We start from the raw sequence: 20274 nt of genomic DNA, 5'->3' as shown, positions 1-20274 counted from the left end.
GAATCATAAAACTAACCACTTCCTGTCCCTACTTTGTCCTGGTAAATAAAAACATACACATTTGAAGGGAAGTGATACAATGAAATAGAATTGAAAGGGATGATTTTATTCCACTTTAAGAACGGGAAACAAGCAGAGCCCATACAGTCAACATGTTCAGAATGAAAAATACACACACACACACACGCACCAATGATTGATCTCCAGCTCCTTAGCTGAGCAGCAGAGCCTTGAGCTCTGAGCCTCCAGCAGTCGGGACTGACTAGACGCAGCGTAGTTTAATACCGCTCTCCTCATGCAAACGATGAAACGCCTTTGTCTAACCATGTCAGATCCGGCCAGACAGGAATCTTCTCATGGACTCATGACATGGGCAACGATGATCCAGCACGTCTGACTCCACACTGACGCAACATCTGAAAACTCCCGCCTCCCGGGGGCAACAAGAAGGCTGTTGGTTTACTATCTGAAACTTAATGAGGCCGTGTTAGCATTCAGGAGACAGTAAAATCAGAAGCGGCAAGGGCCCTTCCCATGTGGTCTCTTTGTACTGCTCCAGTTTGTCCTCGGGCGCATTTTCACAAACACAATCAGATGTACTAAGCAGAGCTGGCATGAGGAATTAACGCTCCATTGCAGAGTGATTGGGTGAATTTGAGAGGAGGAGGTGAGGGAAGAAAATCAAGTAGTATAAGCTGAAGCTGCTGCCCAGATACACACCCTATACTTTACAAGCCATTTCTGTGCTGGGGCTATTTTTGACAACTGCACTCAGGCATTTTTACGACACTCTGCCGCTTAAATCAATTACGAGGAGCAGGGCTGGCGTAGAGACATCAGCAGTAATAACCCATGAGGCTGTGGGTCTCTGAGAGTGGTGATTAAAGAAAAGAAAAAAACTCTGACGACTCGCTGCGAATGTGACCAAGGTCGGACTCACACAGTCAAATCAAGCATCCACACAGAAGCAAAGTCTGAAAAGTCAACCTCATTTAAAGCTGCTGAGGGCCTTTTTGTTGTCTTCAGGGAAAATGCAGATCACTGCGTATTAGGATGACATGCCCGCCTGTCTTCGCTCGCTGCTCCCAACGTCAACAACCTTCTGCTCCTTTTAATGAGGTTGAATTGGGCTTTTTCTTCAGGCAGGTCTAATTTTCTCTTCATAGAGGCAACACAGCTTCATTAATATTAGTGTCACTGTCTGAGTTTATGCCTTCAGCCCTCTCATTTGTCTTCCTGTGTATAATTGTGTTTCTGTGTATAGTTGTCTATTACTGATGCATTCTCCCTCAGGGCAATCCCACACGTTATCACTGCAGTGCTGCGTATCATTAAAGACCCATGAAGCACAACAGAAATAACAACTTCCGTACCTGTGTTATCAGAAATGTAGCTTTATATGAGTTGTTGCCATCTAATCAAAGATACAGGGTCCTAACATTCAATAAGATTAGACTGAAACACTCTTTTGTGCACCAGTCAATACTATCAAATATAAAAACAATTAAACCCCAGATAAATAAAGTTATGCTCATTTTCAATTTTGGATTTGTGTTTTGTGCCTCTCTTGTGTCATGTCTCCATGCTTTAATGTTCAAAAAGCTCTTTATTTTTCTCATACTGCCTGTGCTGCAGCACCTGTTTTCACCCTCTGTCTGAAACCAGAGCCCAGTCTGCTCTGATAGGTTGGTTGGCCGGCTCTGTTGTGATTTGTCAACCGTTGACAAATCCCAGATGTCCCACCCCCTTACTGTGACGTACAATGTGTTGGCACTCTAGCCAATAGAACAGCAAGTGTAACATAATGATGGTTACAGAAGTAAACAAAGGAATCCAATTGAGCCGTTTCAGGCAGTGGGGAGAGTTTGTGGGAGAGAAACTCTTGGGATTTTAGCCTCTGCAGACCATTTACATGCACAAAAACCTGTGTGACACTCTACAGGGGAGGGAAAAGCCTATGAGAATATTGTCTGCATCGATTGTAATGTTTTATTAAATGCCTGACTCCTTGTTTTTTCTCTTAATACCTGACAACAAAGTGCTGTATTTGTGTATAGTATCATATCCCAGTGGTCTAAGACTTGGCTCTTTTTGTTTTTCACAGCTGGACCCAGACAACACCGGTTTCATCGCAGTGGAGAACTTCACCAGCTTGGTGGAGCACCATGAGCTGCAGCTGGACCCGTCCAAACTGGACATGCTGTTAGCGCTGGTCCAGAGCAATGAGGAGGGACAGGTGTGCTACCAGGAGCTCATCGAGCTGGTGAGTGGAGACCTCACACACGTACCTGCAGACAGATAGTGATGCAGGGGGAGTCGCTGGACGTATTTCATGTCCCGCAGCACACACCCATATTTCCCCACTCTCCGAAAGGTTAGAGAATTGATTCAGGCAGAGCCGGCAAGCTCTGCAGTGGCGAAAATTGACTCGACCATTCAGGTTGCTGTCCTGCAAAAGGGGGATCAATCTGTCCAGTTAATGTGTCGGTAAATCCAGGCACTTAACCTCACAAGCAGTGCACCGCAAGTACTAGAAAACAGCCACACCTAGCTGGAAGAACCACAGTATGAGAGCAACACATTGTATTGATATGAACTGAATAGCGTATGTTTAAACGGCCTGTGTAGATTTAGCCCTTTGCCCATGCTTTGAATCAGAAAGGCTCTTTATTCTCTGCCTCCTTTTTGTCTTCATTCACTCTTCCGCTATATGTGTGTACAGTTCTTCAATAGAAACTCCCATAGAGCTGTACATGCCGATTCTGTACATGCACATTGTTGAGTACTTCTGCTTCTGGCACCGTAAGTGTAAGCATCAAGGTTGAATCAAATCAATTATTGCATGTTTGCTCTTCCTTCAGCTGATGCCACCTCCTTCGCTTTTGCTTTTTTCTCTATAGGTGTATTTCTAGTCCCTTTCGTGTTGTGCTACTCACGGTTTTCAATAAGGACACACGAGGCTACTCAATTTGGTAGCAGGTCATGTTTCTGAAGTCTGTGGCACTCGAACGACATTAGTTCTGGGTTGCTTCGTTGGTGCAGCATGTCTTGTTGTGTAAAGCTCTCTTCCTCCATCTTTCTAATTTCAGTGCCTGCTCATCTCCATCCCTCCCCATGTAATAACCCTACCCTCCCCTCCCCTCCTTTTTTTTTAAACCTGCCTTTTTGAACCATCACATCCCATTTCCCTCTCTTTCATTCTACAGTCGTGAGCATATGTTAGGTGGAAGAAAAAAAAACCGCCTCCCCTCCAAAAGCATCAGGGAGACACTTTTAAAATTGCCCATCAGCCAAATGCAAATTGCCTTCGATTAGCCCAGCATTGGTAGTAGCAGGCAGTAATTTGAGGTAATTTGAGAACGCCCAGCCTCACACAGATATCGACCCTCAGGTCTGATTTTAAAGATCCGTCTGATACACACACGTGAAACCCACATGCTTCCTATTTGCATATATACAAACACTTTCAATCATTTGATTAATAATTAAAGCAGCTGCACACCTCCTCTCTGTCTGTCTCACTTCTCCTCTCTCCAAGGCTCTTATTCCATCACATGAGCGCTGCCAGTACGGATTTGCTGACTAATTTAGAGGATATTCAGATGTCGATGTGACTCCGGCCCTCCCGTCTCGCAGCATGTGGTGCGTGAACTCAGCAGGTTGTCTAGCATGAGCCCCAGGCTGCAGCTCGAGAAGTGGCACATGTAGCATGACATTTTCAACCAGGTCATCAAAGAATTCCCCGGGTCTTTTTACTTTCCTCCTTTCTTTTCTTCCTCTGCTCTTTTTCTTGATTATTTCTACCTCTCAAGCCCATGTTAGCAGTTTTTTTTCTCTGACCCATTTCTTCCTCCCTCTCCATTCACAATTCAGTATCTCCTTCAGATTTATGAGCGGCCCTCCGCAGTGTGTGACAGATGACAGGCGTGTTTTGATTTGGAAAGTTCAGCGCTGCCATTATATCACAGTCAGTGCCTGAAGTGCGGCGTCTGTATTGATTTTGTGGTCCGGCCATGATGGAAATAGGAACTCCCCTGTGCCCATTAATGTGGACATGGCAAAAATGCATGTGCATGCTCAGTCTATGCCTTTTTGATGCTATTGAAACATACTTCAAACCTTCACACCACTCATTCATTTGTATTTAATATACATTTTTCAACTGCAGCAAGAAAGGAAAGCCAAGAATGACAACCTGTAAGCATGAATAGCAAAACAGAACACCTCTTACTCATGGCAGAACAACAGGAAGAAATGTGTGTCATCCCTACAATGGTCTTGGCAAGAGTGTGTGTGTGCTCAGTCAATGCCTTTTTTCAGCCAAAAAGCTCACGTTTGTCTTTCTTAACGTGTGTTCAACATTTTCCTGATTTGTTGTTCTGCATTCACTCAGCCGAGCCGTGAATCCAGGCTGACCTCGGTGGGTGTTAATGTGTTTCTATCACACCGTTAGGCAACAGCTTCTCTGTGTGTGTGTGTGTGTGTGTGTGTGTGTGTGTGTGTGTGTGTGTGTGTGTGTGTGTGTGTGTGTGTGTGTGTGTGTGTGTGTGTGTGTGTGTGTGTGTGTGTGTGTGTGTGTGTGTGTGTGTGTGTGTGTGTGTGTGTGTGTGTGTGTGTGTGTGTGTGTGCAAGACTTTCTCAGACAGATTCAGGTTTGACCCAGCTTTCGTGCAGGGCAATCCTAGCCAGAGAACTCCATCAGTTCTGCCAGAGGGGTGAATAAGTAAAGCTCTGCTAAAACCTCTCTTGGGAAACTGTACACACACTTGCTCAAACACACACACACACACACACATAGAGTTTGCATCTGACTGCTAATCCTGCACAACATCCCACATAGCAACACAGAAAACCCAGGCAGTGACATGTTCACGCACAATTACACACATATTTGGTGCTGGAGAAGGCTGAGAGACACCTAAGGTGGCAAAGTTCACACAGGGTGGGATTTAGAGGGGGGGGGGGGTTTGATATACGAGCATCTGTAAAGGTAAGCTGTAGATGGAAGATGTATTCCTGCATGTATCGATTCCTAGGATGCTATCGTGTAGCAGCTGTCTTCGTTTTCCTAAAGGGTGTTAATTTGGCTAATGTTCGACGCTGATCCAAAATGGCTGCCATGGTTAATTACACGGGTAGAGGGTGTATTTTAGAGATTATGGCGGGGGATTTTCTTTGTTCAGGTTGGAGGATTTGAAGCCTAAATGTTGCTCTTACATTCCCTGTTCCCTCAGCAGATTGAGTTGGATAATATGTTTCAAAATGTTCGAGTCTTGTCACAATCGAAGCGCTATTTATAGACTTCCAGAAAGCAGAAATTCACTCACAGTCCCCGGCACTCTGTCGTTGATATACAGTTTTTTAAAGTTTTTCAAGTCATTTAAAGTCACATTAAGTGCCCGGAGTGCATCAGTCTCCAGGGAAACAGATGCTACACTACCTACACATCCCACACCAAACCCCTGTCAAGGCTTTCTGTCTCAGATGGATTGCCTGATAAAAAATGATGCACTTTGCTAAAGTGTCCTGGGCTAAAGGTCTGTGGTTTTTTCTCTAGAGTTTTAGCACCACAATGATTAAACCATGAAGAAAGGCTGTGGCCGCAAACTGCTGAGGGGAAAGAAAAAAAAAAAGGTTGGGTCTCATTTTAAAAGGATTTGGGCAAGGAGGAACGTGAGTATCTAGGTCAGGGTAGAATCAGCGATGCACACTGATTTAGATTCTGCTGAGGAAGTGTGTATGTGTCAGTGAGAGAGGAAGGTAAAGGGGGAGGGGGGGGGGTTTGGTCATCTCAATGACTCACAAATGAGATAGTAAACGGCAGGTAGTGACACTGTTAGTCAGCCGGTGGTGAATCACTTAGCTCGGTAAATGATTTATCATGTGTGTCAAGGCATGTGAGTGAAAGATGGTCACCAGCATAAACTGAGCAATATCAGAATAATTGTGTCTTCCATGCAGATGCAGGATTGGCCTTTAAGGGGGTTTATTTGTTTTAAATGTATTGTTATTACTAATGAGTATTGAGCTGTAGGTATTGACCATGTGGTGAGGCTAATTAATCCATCAAGGACAATTGACTGGAGCAGCATGTACAGTAGGCAAGACACAAGAAGAGGAGGATGGACTCTTGCTGTTTGACACACACACACACACACACACACACACACACACACACACACACACACACACACACACACACACACACACACACACACACACACACACATCTGTTAGTTTGGCCCGTTCAGCCGTCCCTAAAGGGAAATACTATCTTTATTCCCGTGCACTTAACCTCAGCATCAATTATGAACATGGCAGATGTTGCCTTATCAGGAAACTTCCACCGTTAACGAAGCACAAGTCAGAGGTTTCCCCCCCCCCCCCTTTTTTTTTCTGGTGACATGTGATTTTTTTGTTTCTTCCCCATGCACCTTCGCTCTCCGTCACTCCTCTCAGCGCGCTATCTCATGTTTCCGCTGCTCTTGTGTCTTATTGTCTGTTCGCCGTCTCTCTCCTGTCGTCACTTCAAAAGGCGGCTAATGCTCACTTTAGAGGTGACGGTCCTGCATGTCAGAGTGAAAGCTATGCATAGCCGTGTCTCCTGGGAACATGTTTTCACAGAGGTGCTATGAAAAGGAGAGGATGCAGCGCGAGGTGGAGAGGAAGCAGGTGCTGTTACCGAGCCAAATACGGATGAAATAAGACTCAGAAACAGAGACTCTAAGAAGAAAGTCAACAGCACAATTATATTTACTTCATTGTGGTTCCTGTGCTTCCTCTTTTTCACTGAGGATTCAACAATATGAAGATAGTTAGAAAGGCGAGAGGCGATGTCTCCGGTGACATGCAGAATCAGAGAATGGAGCTCACACGCAGGAATCTCTCCGTCTTAATTCGCCCCTCTCCGCCTTCTAATGTCCCTCTGCTCCTCTTCTTCTCCTTTCACTCCCTGCCTCAAGTATAGTATAATTGCATTTCCAGGGCCTGATTTCCATACTAAATATGCATCCCTCTGTCTGTGGGAGAGCCAGCAGCCCAGCTCGACATCATTCTGGTTATCACGGTGCAACAGGCCCTCACACTCTCACTGAACAACCACCAGCATTATTACCCACACAGTTAGGGCAGTTACCACTTCCTGCTTCCAAAAGGGATTAGCACTCCTGTTTTTCCTAAGTGATTTTTTGAAGGGGGAACAATCTGTGTCTTAAATGCTTGATTATTTAGTCTTTTTTTCCGGTACATTTAGCTCGTTAGCCTTTAAAGATATGGACCCTTAATGCATTTCAATATGCCCCCTGCTGTGTCTTCATATAATGAGTCTACAAGCAGCAGGACCCGGCTAATGAGTCCAGAGGAGTGAACTTTAATTGCGGCTTGGACTTCCTACAGGTCCCTTCTGGAGCTTTTACTACATTTCATATGAAGCTCCTATATTCTCTAAGATTGTTTTTATTAGAAACCTATACAGAAGTTCTGCTGTTGAAGAGTTCATCTGATAAATGTGCAGCTGTTGCACACATGTATCTTGCTTCACTGCTCAATATCCTGTTAAGAAAGCACATATATTTAGATTTGGGATATTGTGGAATCGTAGGTGTTTACCTCTCGTGGTTTTAAAGGCTGCATTACAATTAAATTATGTAATTGTATTTGACTTGTCTAGCTGTTCTGTTATTTGCCTTTACCTGGTTATCATAAATCACATTACTGTTGATTATTATAAACATTCTCATTGCATGAATAGTTTGTAAAGTTTCGTCACAATATCACCATCTAGTTATTATATATTTTGATTATTGTGATCTTCTAATCCCCAAACCCTTGTCACTTCACATAATAACACATTTTGATTTAGAGATAATTGCATAGTTAGCAGGTAGCACAAAGGAGCTGAAATGCTTTAGCTACACAGAGACTTCAGGCTTTGCATTTCAGCGCTTAGAGAGGCTATATCATGCTCATTGTCTGGTTCAGATTTGTTTGTTGTGCCTCTACTGTGACAAACTCTCTCTGGAGGGTACCTTTAGCCTTTGCAGACCATTCACATGCATAAAAAACACCTATTTAACAAACTACAGGAAAAGAAACCCTAAGAAGCATAACAAGGCCCCTTAAGTAAATCTTACCTGTGATGCACGCTTGTCTTGAGTACGGAAATGCACACGTTAACTGTAAAGAGTCCCTGCTGTGGGTAAATGGTCTGAGAGTATTTTTACCAGTAGTTCGTGCGGAACAGTGCCCTCTGTGTTGTTATCCAGGCAGTTCCAGGCTCTGCACCGACTGTCAAAATAGTTGCTTTAGGGTAGTTTTCATCCTAAGCTTCTATTAAAGAACGTATCAAGGGGGGGCCTCGCTGGCCTGCAGGCTGCTGCAGAGCTGCTGCTCACAGCAAACCTGGAGTCCGTGATAACATAACATGACACACACACACACACACACACACACACACACACACACACACACACACACACACACACACAGTTTCTCTCTTTCCAAACGTTCCTCTTAATCGGGATGTTGCTTTTCAAAGGCAAAAAACGCTCTGCGCTACAATCAACTCTGCCACACTAAATCTAAAACCACTTATGTATTATTTAGGTGTCTCAGCGCCCTTGTGGAGAAACCAGTTGTTTATACACGTAACACAGATTAGATTTTAATATATTAATAGCTGCTGAGATATGAGGAATCAGACATTTTATTTCCAGCACCAGTTTGACAGATTTATTAAGTACAACGTTTTTATCTACTACCTTCTGGATTAATTATTGTGAAACCCGCAGTGGAGGATTTTTTACTGTAATTGGTTTTAATGCTGATATATAGACAGTACAGTATAGTGCTTAATACTAGCATATATCTTTTAGTGTTAAATTATAGTAATTGAATTTTGCGATGTGGATGAATCACTATGTGTGAGAAACGATTCTCAGCTACTATGTGAACTTCTTTTCTGCACACAAAAGAGCGAAACAATTAAACCATTAAGGTCAAATTAACTTCCAAAGTTCATCCATTGAGTGCAGTAATGTGCAAGAAGTGCAACCATTACTTAGAATAGCAGAAGAGAAACTTTGCTGTTGTTGAAGCATCGTAACAAAGTCCGAACAAACTGAAAAATTCATTGTGTACTTCTACTTTGGTTATAAAAGTAGAACTAACTCCACCCGTCTTATTTCCCATGTGAGATCCACACTTTATGAACGTTGGCTCGCCATCTAGGATGATTAGTCACACGGATGAGCTTCCCCCAGTTTATATAAAAAAGAAGATATCCTCTTTTTCTGATGTTTGATCCACTAAGCGCGGGGAAAGTTTTACATTTAATTGCTAAAATAAAACAATTCTGTAGCAGTGATGAGATCTGTTCATCTTGGCAAGGTGTGTGTCCTCCAGCTGCTGAAAGTAATGCTTATATAACAACTGAAGACAAGTTTGTTGCATAAAAAGAAATTGAGTCTTCAAGAGGCACCAAAACAAACACAGGGACTGAGCTGTGTGTGAATATCTTACAGCTACAAAACACAAGTCTGTCATCAAAGAAGAAATAAAGAAATCTCGTCTAACATGTTTTGGGAATACGCTGCATTTTTCTGCTCCCTTTTATAGAAGATTGATGAGATTTGTACAACTCTCGTATCTTTTTGTGTGCATTTACTTTAAAATGCACAAAGCAAGGTAACACAATCCGCCCACTGTACCAGCACACCCTAAGCTCTCTAATTAACACATTAGATCTCATTTGTTTAATCGTGAAGCTTAATTGCAACATTTTATGGTTTTACGGGGGATTATCTGCCAATTATGTAAGTATTTCCTGGCCTAGAAGCAACTGCCTGCCAACCTTGATCACAACCTCATGGTGACGTCAAGAGGGATATGATATTCACGTGTTATACATGCGCTTCTAGGCAGAATTTCCTACCTTTTGGACCAAGCTGGGTGAGCTCTCCTTGCAGTCTCTATTAGAAAATCGGAGGATGAAACCCTCTTTATTGTCACATACATGCACACAGCAGAGCACACACAGTGAAATTGGTCCTCTGCATTTAACCCATCCTAGTACTAGGAGCAGTGGGCAGCTATCGTGCAGCGACTGGGGAGCAATGGGGAGGGGGGATTGGAGGTGTCCGGTGCCTTGCTCAAGGGCACCACAGCAGGGCCTAGGAGGTGAACTGGGACCTCTCCAAGTAGCAGTCCACCTTCCATATTTCAAGTCTGTTCGGGGACTTGAACCGGCGACCCTACGATTCCCAGTCCAAGTCCCTACTGACTGTTCCACTGCTGGACGAAATGTTAAGAGATAGCAGATAGTAGCTGTATATCTATCTTACAGACAGCCCAGTCAATCTTCTCATTCAACCCTCAGTTGTATATACAGTGGGGCAAAAAAGTATTTAGTCAGCCACCAATTGTGCAAGTTCTCCCATTTAAAAAGATGAGAGAGGCCTGTAATTTTCATCATAGGTATACCTCAACTATGAGAGACAGAATGAGAAAAAAAATCCAGGAAATCACATTGTAGGATTTTTAATGAATTAATTGGTAAATTCCTCGGTAAAATAAGTATTTGGTCACCTACAAACAAGCAAGATTTCTGGCTCTCACAGACCTGTAACTTCTTCTTTAAGAGGCTCCTCTGTCCTCCACTCGTTACCTGTATTAATGGCACCTTTTTGAACTCGTTATCAGTATAAAAGACACCTGTCCACAACCTCAAACAGTCATACTCCAAACTCCACTATGGCCAAGACCAAAGAGCTGTCAAAGGAGACCAGAGACAAAGTTGTAGACCTGCACCAGGCTGGGAAAACTGAATCTGCAATAGGTAAGCAGCTTGGTGTGAAGAAATCAACTGTGGGAGCAATTATTAGAAAATGGAAGACATACAAGACCACTGCTAATCTCCCTCGATCTGGGGCTCCACGCAAGATCTCACCCCGTGGGGTCAAAATGATCACAAGAACGGTGAGCAAACATCCCCGAACCACACGGGGGGACCTAGTGAATGACCTGCAGAGAGCTGGGACCAAAGTAACAGAGGCTACCATCAGTAACACACTACGCCGCCAGGGACTTAAATCCTGCAGTTCCAGACGTGTCCCCCTGCTTAAGCCAGTACATGTCCAGGCCCGTCTGAAGTTTGCTAGAGGGCATTTGGATGATCCAGAAGAGGATTGGGAGAATGTCATATGGTCAGATGAAACCAAAATAGAACTTTTTGGTAAAAACTCAACTCGTCGTGTTTGGAGGAGAAAGAATGCAGAGTTGCATCCAAATAACACCATACCTACTGTGAAGCATGGGGGTGGAAACATCATGCTTTGGGGCTGTTTTTCTGCAAAGGGACCAGGACGACTGATCCGTGTAAAGGAAAGAATGAATGGGGCCATGTATCGTGAGATTTTAAGTGAAAACCTCCTTCCATCAGCAAGGGCACTGAAGATGAAGCGTGGCTGGGTCTTTCAGCATGACAATGATCCCAAACACACCGCCAGGGCAACGAAGGAGTGGCTTCGTAAGAAGCATTTCAAGGTCCTGGAGTGGCCTAGCCAGTCTCCAGATCTCAACCCCATAGACAATCTTTGGAGGGAGTTGAAAGTCTGTGTTGCCCAGCGACAGCCCCAAAACATCACTGCTTTAGAGGAGATCTGCATGGAGGAATGGGCCAAAATACCAGCAACAGTGTGTGGAAACCTTGTGAACACTTACAGAAAACGTTTGACCTCTGTCATTGCCAACAAAGGGTATATAACAAAGTATTGAGATGAACTTTTGTTATTGACCAAATACTTATTTTCCACAATAATTTGAAAATAAATTCATTAAAAATCCTACAATGTGATTTCCTGGATTTTCTTTCTCATTTTGTCTCTCATAGTTGAGGTATACCTATGATAAAAATTACAGGCCTCTCTCATCTTTTTAAATGGGAGAACTTGCACAATTGGTGGCTGACTAAATACTTTTTTGCCCCACTGTATGTAAATGTGTCTTGCTATAAATGTGTGAACCATCAGTCCAAGTTTATTGAAATCCAAGAAGTTGCCCACCTGTTTCTTCATATTTCCATCAGATGAGCAGTAAGCGCTCCAGCAGCTTCCGACGGGCCATAGCTAATGGCCGCCGCACGCTGCAGAGGGAGATCCTGCTGGACGAGACGGGGCTGGGTCTGTACAAACGTTTTGTCCGCTATGTGGCCTACGAGATCCTGCCCTGCGAGACGGACCGACGCTGGTACTTCCACCAGAACCGCCTGTGTCCCCCGCCTGTCTTCATCGCCATCGTCACCATCGTGCAGGTGAGATTCGATTGTGCGACAATGACCTGAACCGTTCTACCGATGCAGTTTCAAATATTCCTCAAACATGGGCTGCAATACTTTACTCGTGCATGTGCTACTAACCCACAACCCTGGATTTAGTCTGTTCTCTTGGCTTAGTCGTTCGCTTCCGACCCACTGAGGAGATTTTCTGCCTTTGATCACACGCTTTTACTGCGAGCTTGATATGAGCTGGTAACACATTTGGGAGTCAGAGGCTTAGTGGGTGCATTTAAAGCCCTTCCTCCAAACTGAAACCCTCGCTCTGCCTGCATGGGGGGATCTTTTTTTTTTCAGACACTAATTTAGAAACTTTGAAAAACCAGGTCAGTAAACACCCTGCCCACCTCAGTGGCAACAAATGACCTATTATATTCATCTGGAGAGAAAAAAAGACAACCTCCAACACAGACGCTCTCAAAGACCTCGGTTAAATGGTCGAGGATTACGCCGCTAAAATAACCATCCTCACAAAACTTCCTCAGTCCCCCTGAAATCGTCATAATTCAGAGGAAAGAAAGCCAAGTGCTCTTACAGTGCCTCTAAATGGCGGTGAATGGTCTGTAATGACAATGACGATGTGATAATAACGGTTCACGTTCATTTTAATTCACAGAGACAATGAGTCATTATTCTATGAAAAGAAATTAATGGAATTGAACCAGATGTGCCATATTTTTCATTCCGCGGGCAGTAATTGTCTCCTCAAGTCTAATAAGCATCAGCCGAGGAATACAGAAAGAGGAGGAAAAAAACCTCATGCATCTTTCATTAAGCACAATTGTTCTTTATTTTGCATTTACCGGCAGTCTGCAGACGGAGCGTGTAATGGGTATGTCAGCAAGAACTGACAGTTGGGTGTCATGCCTGTGTGTGTGCTGCAGATCATCGTGTTCATGTGCTACGGCATCATGCTGAACAAGTGGGTGCTGCAGACCTACCAGCCCGACTTCATGAAGAGCCCGCTGGTCTACCATCCCGGCCACCGAGCACAAGTGTGGCGCTTCTTCAGCTACATGTTCATGCACGTTGGGTACGAGCCTCGTCTTATCTCACGTTGATGTCAACAGCTGGATAAAAAACAAAAATCTTACAGTTGTTTTTATCTTCTTTGCTTTTTAGTTTGGAGCAGCTGGGGTTCAATGCTTTACTGCAGCTGATGATCGGCGTTCCTTTGGAGATGGTCCATGGCATCTTACGGATAAGTCTTCTATACATGGCAGGAGTGCTGGCTGGTGAGTGTCTTTTAAAACAAGTGTAGTATATTAACTGCTGGTCCCTAATGTCTGGTTCACACTGCACAGATAACACCTGATTTTAAACTCTCAATGTTGGGAGTACCCTGCAAAAGATCTGAGGAAAATTGGCACTTTCGCTCTATGAATGAACTGCTTTAAATGCATTGAAGAAGCATCTCAGATATCTCACAGTCTAAATATCTCTAGAGCTAAAGCCTGGTCACCTGAAACAATAGGAATTAATGTTTTGCATTTATAATGTTGTTGTTCCAGCCAGAGGATACATCTTATAAATAGTAAAGACTTGTGGAAACAGGATTTTTCTGTGGAAACTGGCACGACTTCAAGGAAAGTTCTGCGGATTCCTCGAGGAAATAGAAAATCTTGTACATGGTGTTACATCACTTTCCCTGTCACTTCTTTCATGTAGTTTGGAGAGCTGAAATACTCATCGGGCATTCCTCCTGGTGGAAGATCTTGTAGTGTGTGTTACCCGCTGTGTACCACAAGATTAGATATTTACACTTCTTTAATGGTACATTTTTAACAATATTTCAACACATAAAACATGAAGAGTGTTACATAATGTAAACATATCAAAATTAAAGAAATGGTGCAGCTGAGATAAGTGACACGACAGCTCTACTTCTGAACAAAGTACATTTGCATTTACAAGTTCTATAGGTTTCTTCAAATCTGCCTAGCAACAAGGTTTAAAACTGCTTCTTTTATCCCCAATATTTTCTTACTTAATACTTATTTTGGTTTGATATAATCTATGTTATAGGACTCAATCTTAACTAACAAAGCAGCCATTACTGATTTTAAATATGTAACAGGAATGTATGACGTCACCTTGGTTCAAACGTGTATATATGTGTCGTTTGAGTGTTTGTTCAGTAGAAGAAACCCTGGTGTACACTGTGCAGTGAAGTAGCACAGAGTTTATATTTATAGCGAATGTTTGGACACTTTGGGATGATCTGCAGTGCAGTATGGACAGTGCTCTCACTTTATGAAACAGTATCATAGAGAAAAGACTCTTTATTGTCTGCAGTGTGGGAGTGTTTTCAGTCCGCTGTTTATCTCGACTGACCTTCCTAGTTTTTTGTTTTATTACTGCTTTTACAGTCCACTACTCAGAAAGATGCTATGGTTTTTGTTTTGTTGGTCATCATTTATCAACTTAAAGGTCTCATATTTGCTGTGAAAACCCATTTGCTTTTAGCACCCGATGCTACTCCAGTGAGGCTGACATTGTTAGTGTCTTGTCCTCATGCTGGTATCGTTCTGATAATAGACACGGCCCCGGCTGGTGGCCCAAAACTTTGAGGAGAAAATATACTCCTCACCAAACCAGGGCAGCAGCGAAGTCTTTGTTGACAAGAAAACTCATTAACTTTCATCCTCCTCCAAGCCTGTTGGAAGATTGGACATTTCTCTAATTCCTACTGAGTCTCGCTGCAGCTTTTTGCAGTTAATGCCGATTTTGAGAAGTCATATCAACACTGCTGCATAAACCTCTTCGCCCTTTCATCTTCACTCGGAACAATTACCGTCTTGGATCTCGTAAATCTCTTGCTAACATCACTTGATTACTGTCGAGGGCGAAACCTCTAATTCATATCGAGTTATATCCGTTCATATTCAGTAACCTGATTTTTTTCGGCTTGTATGAGACTCAAAATCTAATTTTTTATTCCTGTTGTCTCTTTAAAGCTGCTCAAAACTCCCATTCTGTGTAGAAAATCAGACCTTTATGCACTCGCACTCTTAACACTCATGAATTATTGTAGCTTTGATTTATTTTAGCAATGATGACAGAGAGAAAGCATCTTGGGACTTAAAAGGGGCAAAAATGGCGTGGAGTGAAGCAGGGTTTCTCTCTGGGGAATTAGCCAAGTGCAGCTTGAGATGCGGTTTGGAGATTTAGGCTGGAAAAAACAGCGAGGAGACGATGATATTTGTATCCCCGGAGCCCGGAGTTCTGTGCTTGAGTATCAAAAATTAAATTCTTGTAGTACTGTAGTGTGAAACTAACTGGAATTACATTTAAATCTTAGTGCATTTTACTTTCAACACATTATAATAAATCTGCTCCTCCCTAAACAGTGAAGAATGGCTGAGCTGCCTCACGCTCACAAGATGACGAACGACTTGAAGCAGCTTCATAATTTCCCCTTCTGATTCTGGCTGATGGAGTGGAAGTGGGAGCTGTAATGGCACACATGTTGTGATCTTTCGGGGAAGTAGTCCACTGAGAAAGCAGGTCGGGGGAGTGCACCTGTGTGTGTATTTCTGTGTGTTTTGGAGTTAATGGCTGTTCGGTGGGGAGTAGAGAGACTGCAGTATTGTGCTCAGGCTTTGTGCACAGCAGGGGGTTTTCAAAAGACACTGAGTCAGTCGCTGTTGTAAGGAACACTGCTAGTGAGGATGGCATTGATGCATAGAGACATAATGAATGGCTTTTTTTTTGTTTTACTGTATAGCCGTTCCTTTTATTGAAAGCAGTTCAAGGACCTGATTTGAAGACGTCACTTAGTATTGAGTGTTTTTACTGAATCAGGCTAACGTGTATACATTTAAAATGACATGTTTGGTCAAATGTTCTACTGTAGACTGAACACAAGAGAGCATATTTGACCGTCATATTAGGAAAACCTGTCACTTGTTCTTCTTTCTTTTCAATTCTTCATCTTAATTTGAAACCCTAACCCTGAATTGAAAGGACTACAGAATACACAGTACAGTACATATATATATACATATACAACAAATGATAATTCAAGACCTTTTTCGACATGTTCTTATGACTCTTTTTGTATGATGATGTTGCAATCAAACCACCAAGTGAAACAGAAATGTATCTTTAACCTAATTTGAAACTAAACTTAAAAACCAAGCGACTGCCTCTCAAATAGATAGATAAATGTGTGTGTGCAGAGTTTTGTTTTAGTATTTCGCTGCCTCACACGTTCCCCCTTAGTCTTTGCAGACTCATGATTGCTTGTGGATGTTAGAAATAGCTCAGTGCTTTAGATTACTCAGTAACCCCCTCCCTTCTTTTTGTTCCCCGTGGCTGTCTCATGTTTATATTCATGCAGTCTTATTCTCGCTCATGACTTCAATCATGTGGGCTGTTGCTATCAGCTCTGGCGTGCATGTTGCTTGTTATTTTTTTTGGGGGGGCAGCAGTGCTCTCAGGTTATAGCTGCACTCGGTGGGTGCGCGTTTATGGAGCGACGTGCTGCGGGTATTGTGCTTTAATGTATGTGAACCGCAATATTTCCTCACTGCAGGGCCGGCTTTCTTTTGGAAGATGGTTAAAACTCGGAAGCGCAACATCGTTCTGATTGATTTTTACACATCGAATTTGAACCCGAATCTCGGCAGCCCTCATGCTGATTATAATGGAAACTGCAACGTCATATAAAGACTGAATTAGCCTCCCAAAGTACAAGGTTTTAATCCGTGTAGGTTACATGTTGTAGAAGTATGACATTGCACATCCTGTCCTTGGATGTGTGCTGACAAAAGGAACACTTCTGTAATTATTTTTCTCAAGCCGCCGTACAGATTCACCTCCTTGTTCTTTCTCACTTTGCTCTGCCACACTCACAGCAGATGAAACGCTGCACATAAAGGTGAGGAAACAGAAGAATGTGAAATGTTGAGTCATGTTCAACATTTCAGTCCAGATCCAGGTTAAAGAAAAAAGCAGCATCTATTGTCTTTTCCTTCCTCCTTCCTCTTCTGGGTCGTTTCCCTCGAGCCAACAGCACTTTCAGCTTCTTCAGGTGCTTCAGGACATCAACAGGTGCCGGAGCATCTTGTTTTTCTCCTCGTAGCCCCGTGTGAGCCCCAGGCTGTCTACCTCCTCTAACACTGTCAGTCAGCTTACATCTGAACATCCAAATCCTCCAGCAGCCTCTCAGAACAGCAAGCCTGAGTCTACTGTCTCTTCCTGTCCCTCTTAGCTCAGATATCAGTGTGTTGATGAGTTTTAGTTTTGATATACGATACGGTGTTATTTCTTCTCTCCCGCTTTCTGTTCTGTCGCATCGAACATTGCATCGACTGACAGACGGGAAAAGCCCGGGGTAAAACTTTCCCTTTAAATCATCTTTTTTTTGACATATCAACAGATCGTGTGTGTGTGTGTGTGTGTCTGTGTCTGTGTCTGTGTCTGTGTGTCTGGGCAGCTTCCAGGTGTGAAAGTAACGGGGCAGTCCTATAAACAAAAAGGCTCCCAGAGTCGTCCTTTGATAGTGGTGGGAAGTCATTAACTGTGCTCTAATACCAGTTGAGATGCTTTTACTTTTCCAGTTGTATCACGCTTTACACTCATAACATGCATTACCCTACCAGTAACTATTTAAACTGACAAACTATATGTATCTAGATACTTATATACCAAAAATTATGTATAGCACCATTTGTAGTGCAGAGAGGAGATCATTTGTGTAGCTAAAGTCTTTCACATTATTTTTCTCAGAATGGATTTCTTGAACCGCGGATTAGAAGAGTTTCCTGTACATAAATTATATTGATTATGGGCAATAATACTCTATTCATTTTCTGTACACTTAATCTTAGCTGCCTTCTTTTTACTCCTGTACTCCTTAAGCTGATTTTCTCCTTCCACTGTCCCTGGGTGAATAAAGTTGAATACATGTACATGCAAATATATGAGTAGCTGACCTGTAGACCCTCTGCGTTACTGAGCTGTGGACTGGCTCCCTGACCTTTGGAGAGACTATGGTTTTGAATTATGCAGTAGGGTATCTTCTCCCGGTAACTAAATATACTGTTTATTGTTATTCACTGCCCAGCGAGCTTTAGAGAACCCTGCCAGGCTGCTCACTGGTGTCCTCAGTCAAGAGGAGGTAGGGACCCGATCTTGTTCGCGGCCCGTTGGGAAATTGAAATGGAGATGTGATAAATGGCTTCACGTCACTTTAACCTCATTGTTGCGAGCCAGCTGATGTTGTCATTACTTAAAAGTGCTATGCCAAGTAACATGTACTGTTTAATCCTCCAGCAGTTGATTAATGTTGTTCTGATATCAGGGAGGAAGGTCTGCTTTCCGCTGCGGCCGTGAGCCCCGCTGCATTGTGGGTCCTCATTTATCCGGATGATTGTTTGTGCATCCTCTCAAGCTAATAAAAGCTATTTCAGTCCCTAAATGACTGAGAGCCTTCAGGCTTATCTTTGCCTGTGTAACCCTACCATTCCCATGTTCCTGTTATATAACTGATAGATGCTTTTCAAAAGTGCACTGCACATATTTAGGCAGGGTAAATATGATTATATCGGCTGCCAGTGAATACACGGTCTTGGTGAGAGGCCAAGAGTGACTTTGTCCGTCATCCAGTTTTGCTGATGTTTGGTTTTATTCTATGGAAATCCTCGAAGCCTAGACATATTTGGGATTGAATCTATGAGATAAAATCAATGAATTCAATTTAGTGGAATGAATTTAAATAGAGCTTTATTTTTGCTTTCAGATTTCAAAGTTGTCTTTTTTTTTGTTGATGTTATTCACTGATATGTGTTGATCTTTTTTGTGCTGTTCAATTTTCTATTCGATAAAGATGTACGGATCTGATTGAAATGTCATGAGTTCCCTGGCTCAAGGTCAACCCTCTATATCTTTCATAGCTTTCATCTGCAATTTAAAGACCTTCTCTTAAATTAAATAAGGCGTTAAGCCCAGGAAAGGCTTCTAAATGAACGTAGTCTTAAGTTGTTGTGTAAAAGGCCGATACAGTTTTAAAGAAGTGTTTAAAAACTGCCTACACTGTATGACTCAAAGGGTTGCCTATGAGATTGAACACACTGCTAACCTGTTTTTAAAAAGGTTGAATCACAGTGGTCCTAATTTAAGATTATGTTCTAAAAATGGGGTTTTCTCAGGGCAGAGTTGAGTCGGATAAACAGACGTTGATAAAAGAGGAAGCATCAGAGAACAGCAGGGTGGACGGATGAGTTCCTCTCAGTCCCTGAGGGGGCGGGACTCTGTCTCGGACTCTGGCTCTGACTCACTCCGAGCACTGGTGCGGAGCTCCTTCACGAAACACTGATTTGATTGAAGTGAACCTGAGCAGGTTTTGTGAAAAGCAGGAGTTGTACTTAGGGACTGGGAGAGCTCCGGAGCCGTCCTTGTGTTGCTGCCGCCATCTGAATACCAATCGTCCATAGCTCGGTCTTATTTTGAAGGCCTGTTGGAGGAGTGTGTGGCTGTGACCATGCAACATTGTCAGCACACAAGGTCGCATGTCTGTCTCCTCAGCCAACCTCAGCTACAGACTGCTAAACATTTAAAAACCCTGCAATGAGGCAAGGCAAGTTCTATCATATAGCACCTTTCAACACGAGGATATTCTAAGTGCTTTACTAAAATGAAAAACATTCAGAAATAGTGCAGTGGAATCACATAAGCGAAGAGGATAAAATATACATACCAAGCTAATTTGGAATAATACAGTCATACATTTGTGAGAATAAAAGTTACAGTGCAGTGTGAGGTATGTATAGTGGAATTAAAAGTGGCGGGAAACCCAGAGGAGTCTGGTCCTGTGTTTCTGATGCTCTCCCCCGGTGCTGAACTCGTGGAGGCAGGGTGACCTTGGTGCGTTGCAGAGGCTGCCAGCGTGATTATGGTAATTCCCAACACCCCCTCTCATTCTGCCCCACAGCCAACTCTTC

The 20274-nt window shown here is 43.0% G+C and overlaps 1 protein-coding gene across 3 annotated transcripts in view; it reads left to right on the top strand.

Moving 5' to 3' along the window:
- The window catches only part of rhbdl1 (rhomboid, veinlet-like 1 (Drosophila)), a 53561-nt gene that overhangs the window by 19134 nt on the left and 14153 nt on the right, over positions 1–20274 (top strand). For all 3 annotated transcript variants that reach the window (XM_063892858.1, XM_063892856.1, XM_063892857.1), the window contains exons 2-5: positions 2105–2263; positions 12083–12307; positions 13213–13361; positions 13451–13563. In XM_063892858.1, coding sequence (XP_063748928.1) covers positions 2198–2263; positions 12083–12307; positions 13213–13361; positions 13451–13563 — 553 coding nt within the window. In that variant the 5' untranslated portion in view covers positions 2105–2197. The remainder of the gene's footprint in view (positions 1–2104; positions 2264–12082; positions 12308–13212; positions 13362–13450; positions 13564–20274) is intronic.

Source organism: Eleginops maclovinus, chromosome 10 (genome assembly GCF_036324505.1).
Source record: "Eleginops maclovinus isolate JMC-PN-2008 ecotype Puerto Natales chromosome 10, JC_Emac_rtc_rv5, whole genome shotgun sequence".
NCBI classification, from domain to species: Eukaryota; Metazoa; Chordata; class Actinopteri; order Perciformes; family Eleginopidae; genus Eleginops; species Eleginops maclovinus.
This window is presented reverse-complemented; position numbering and strand designations above follow the sequence as displayed.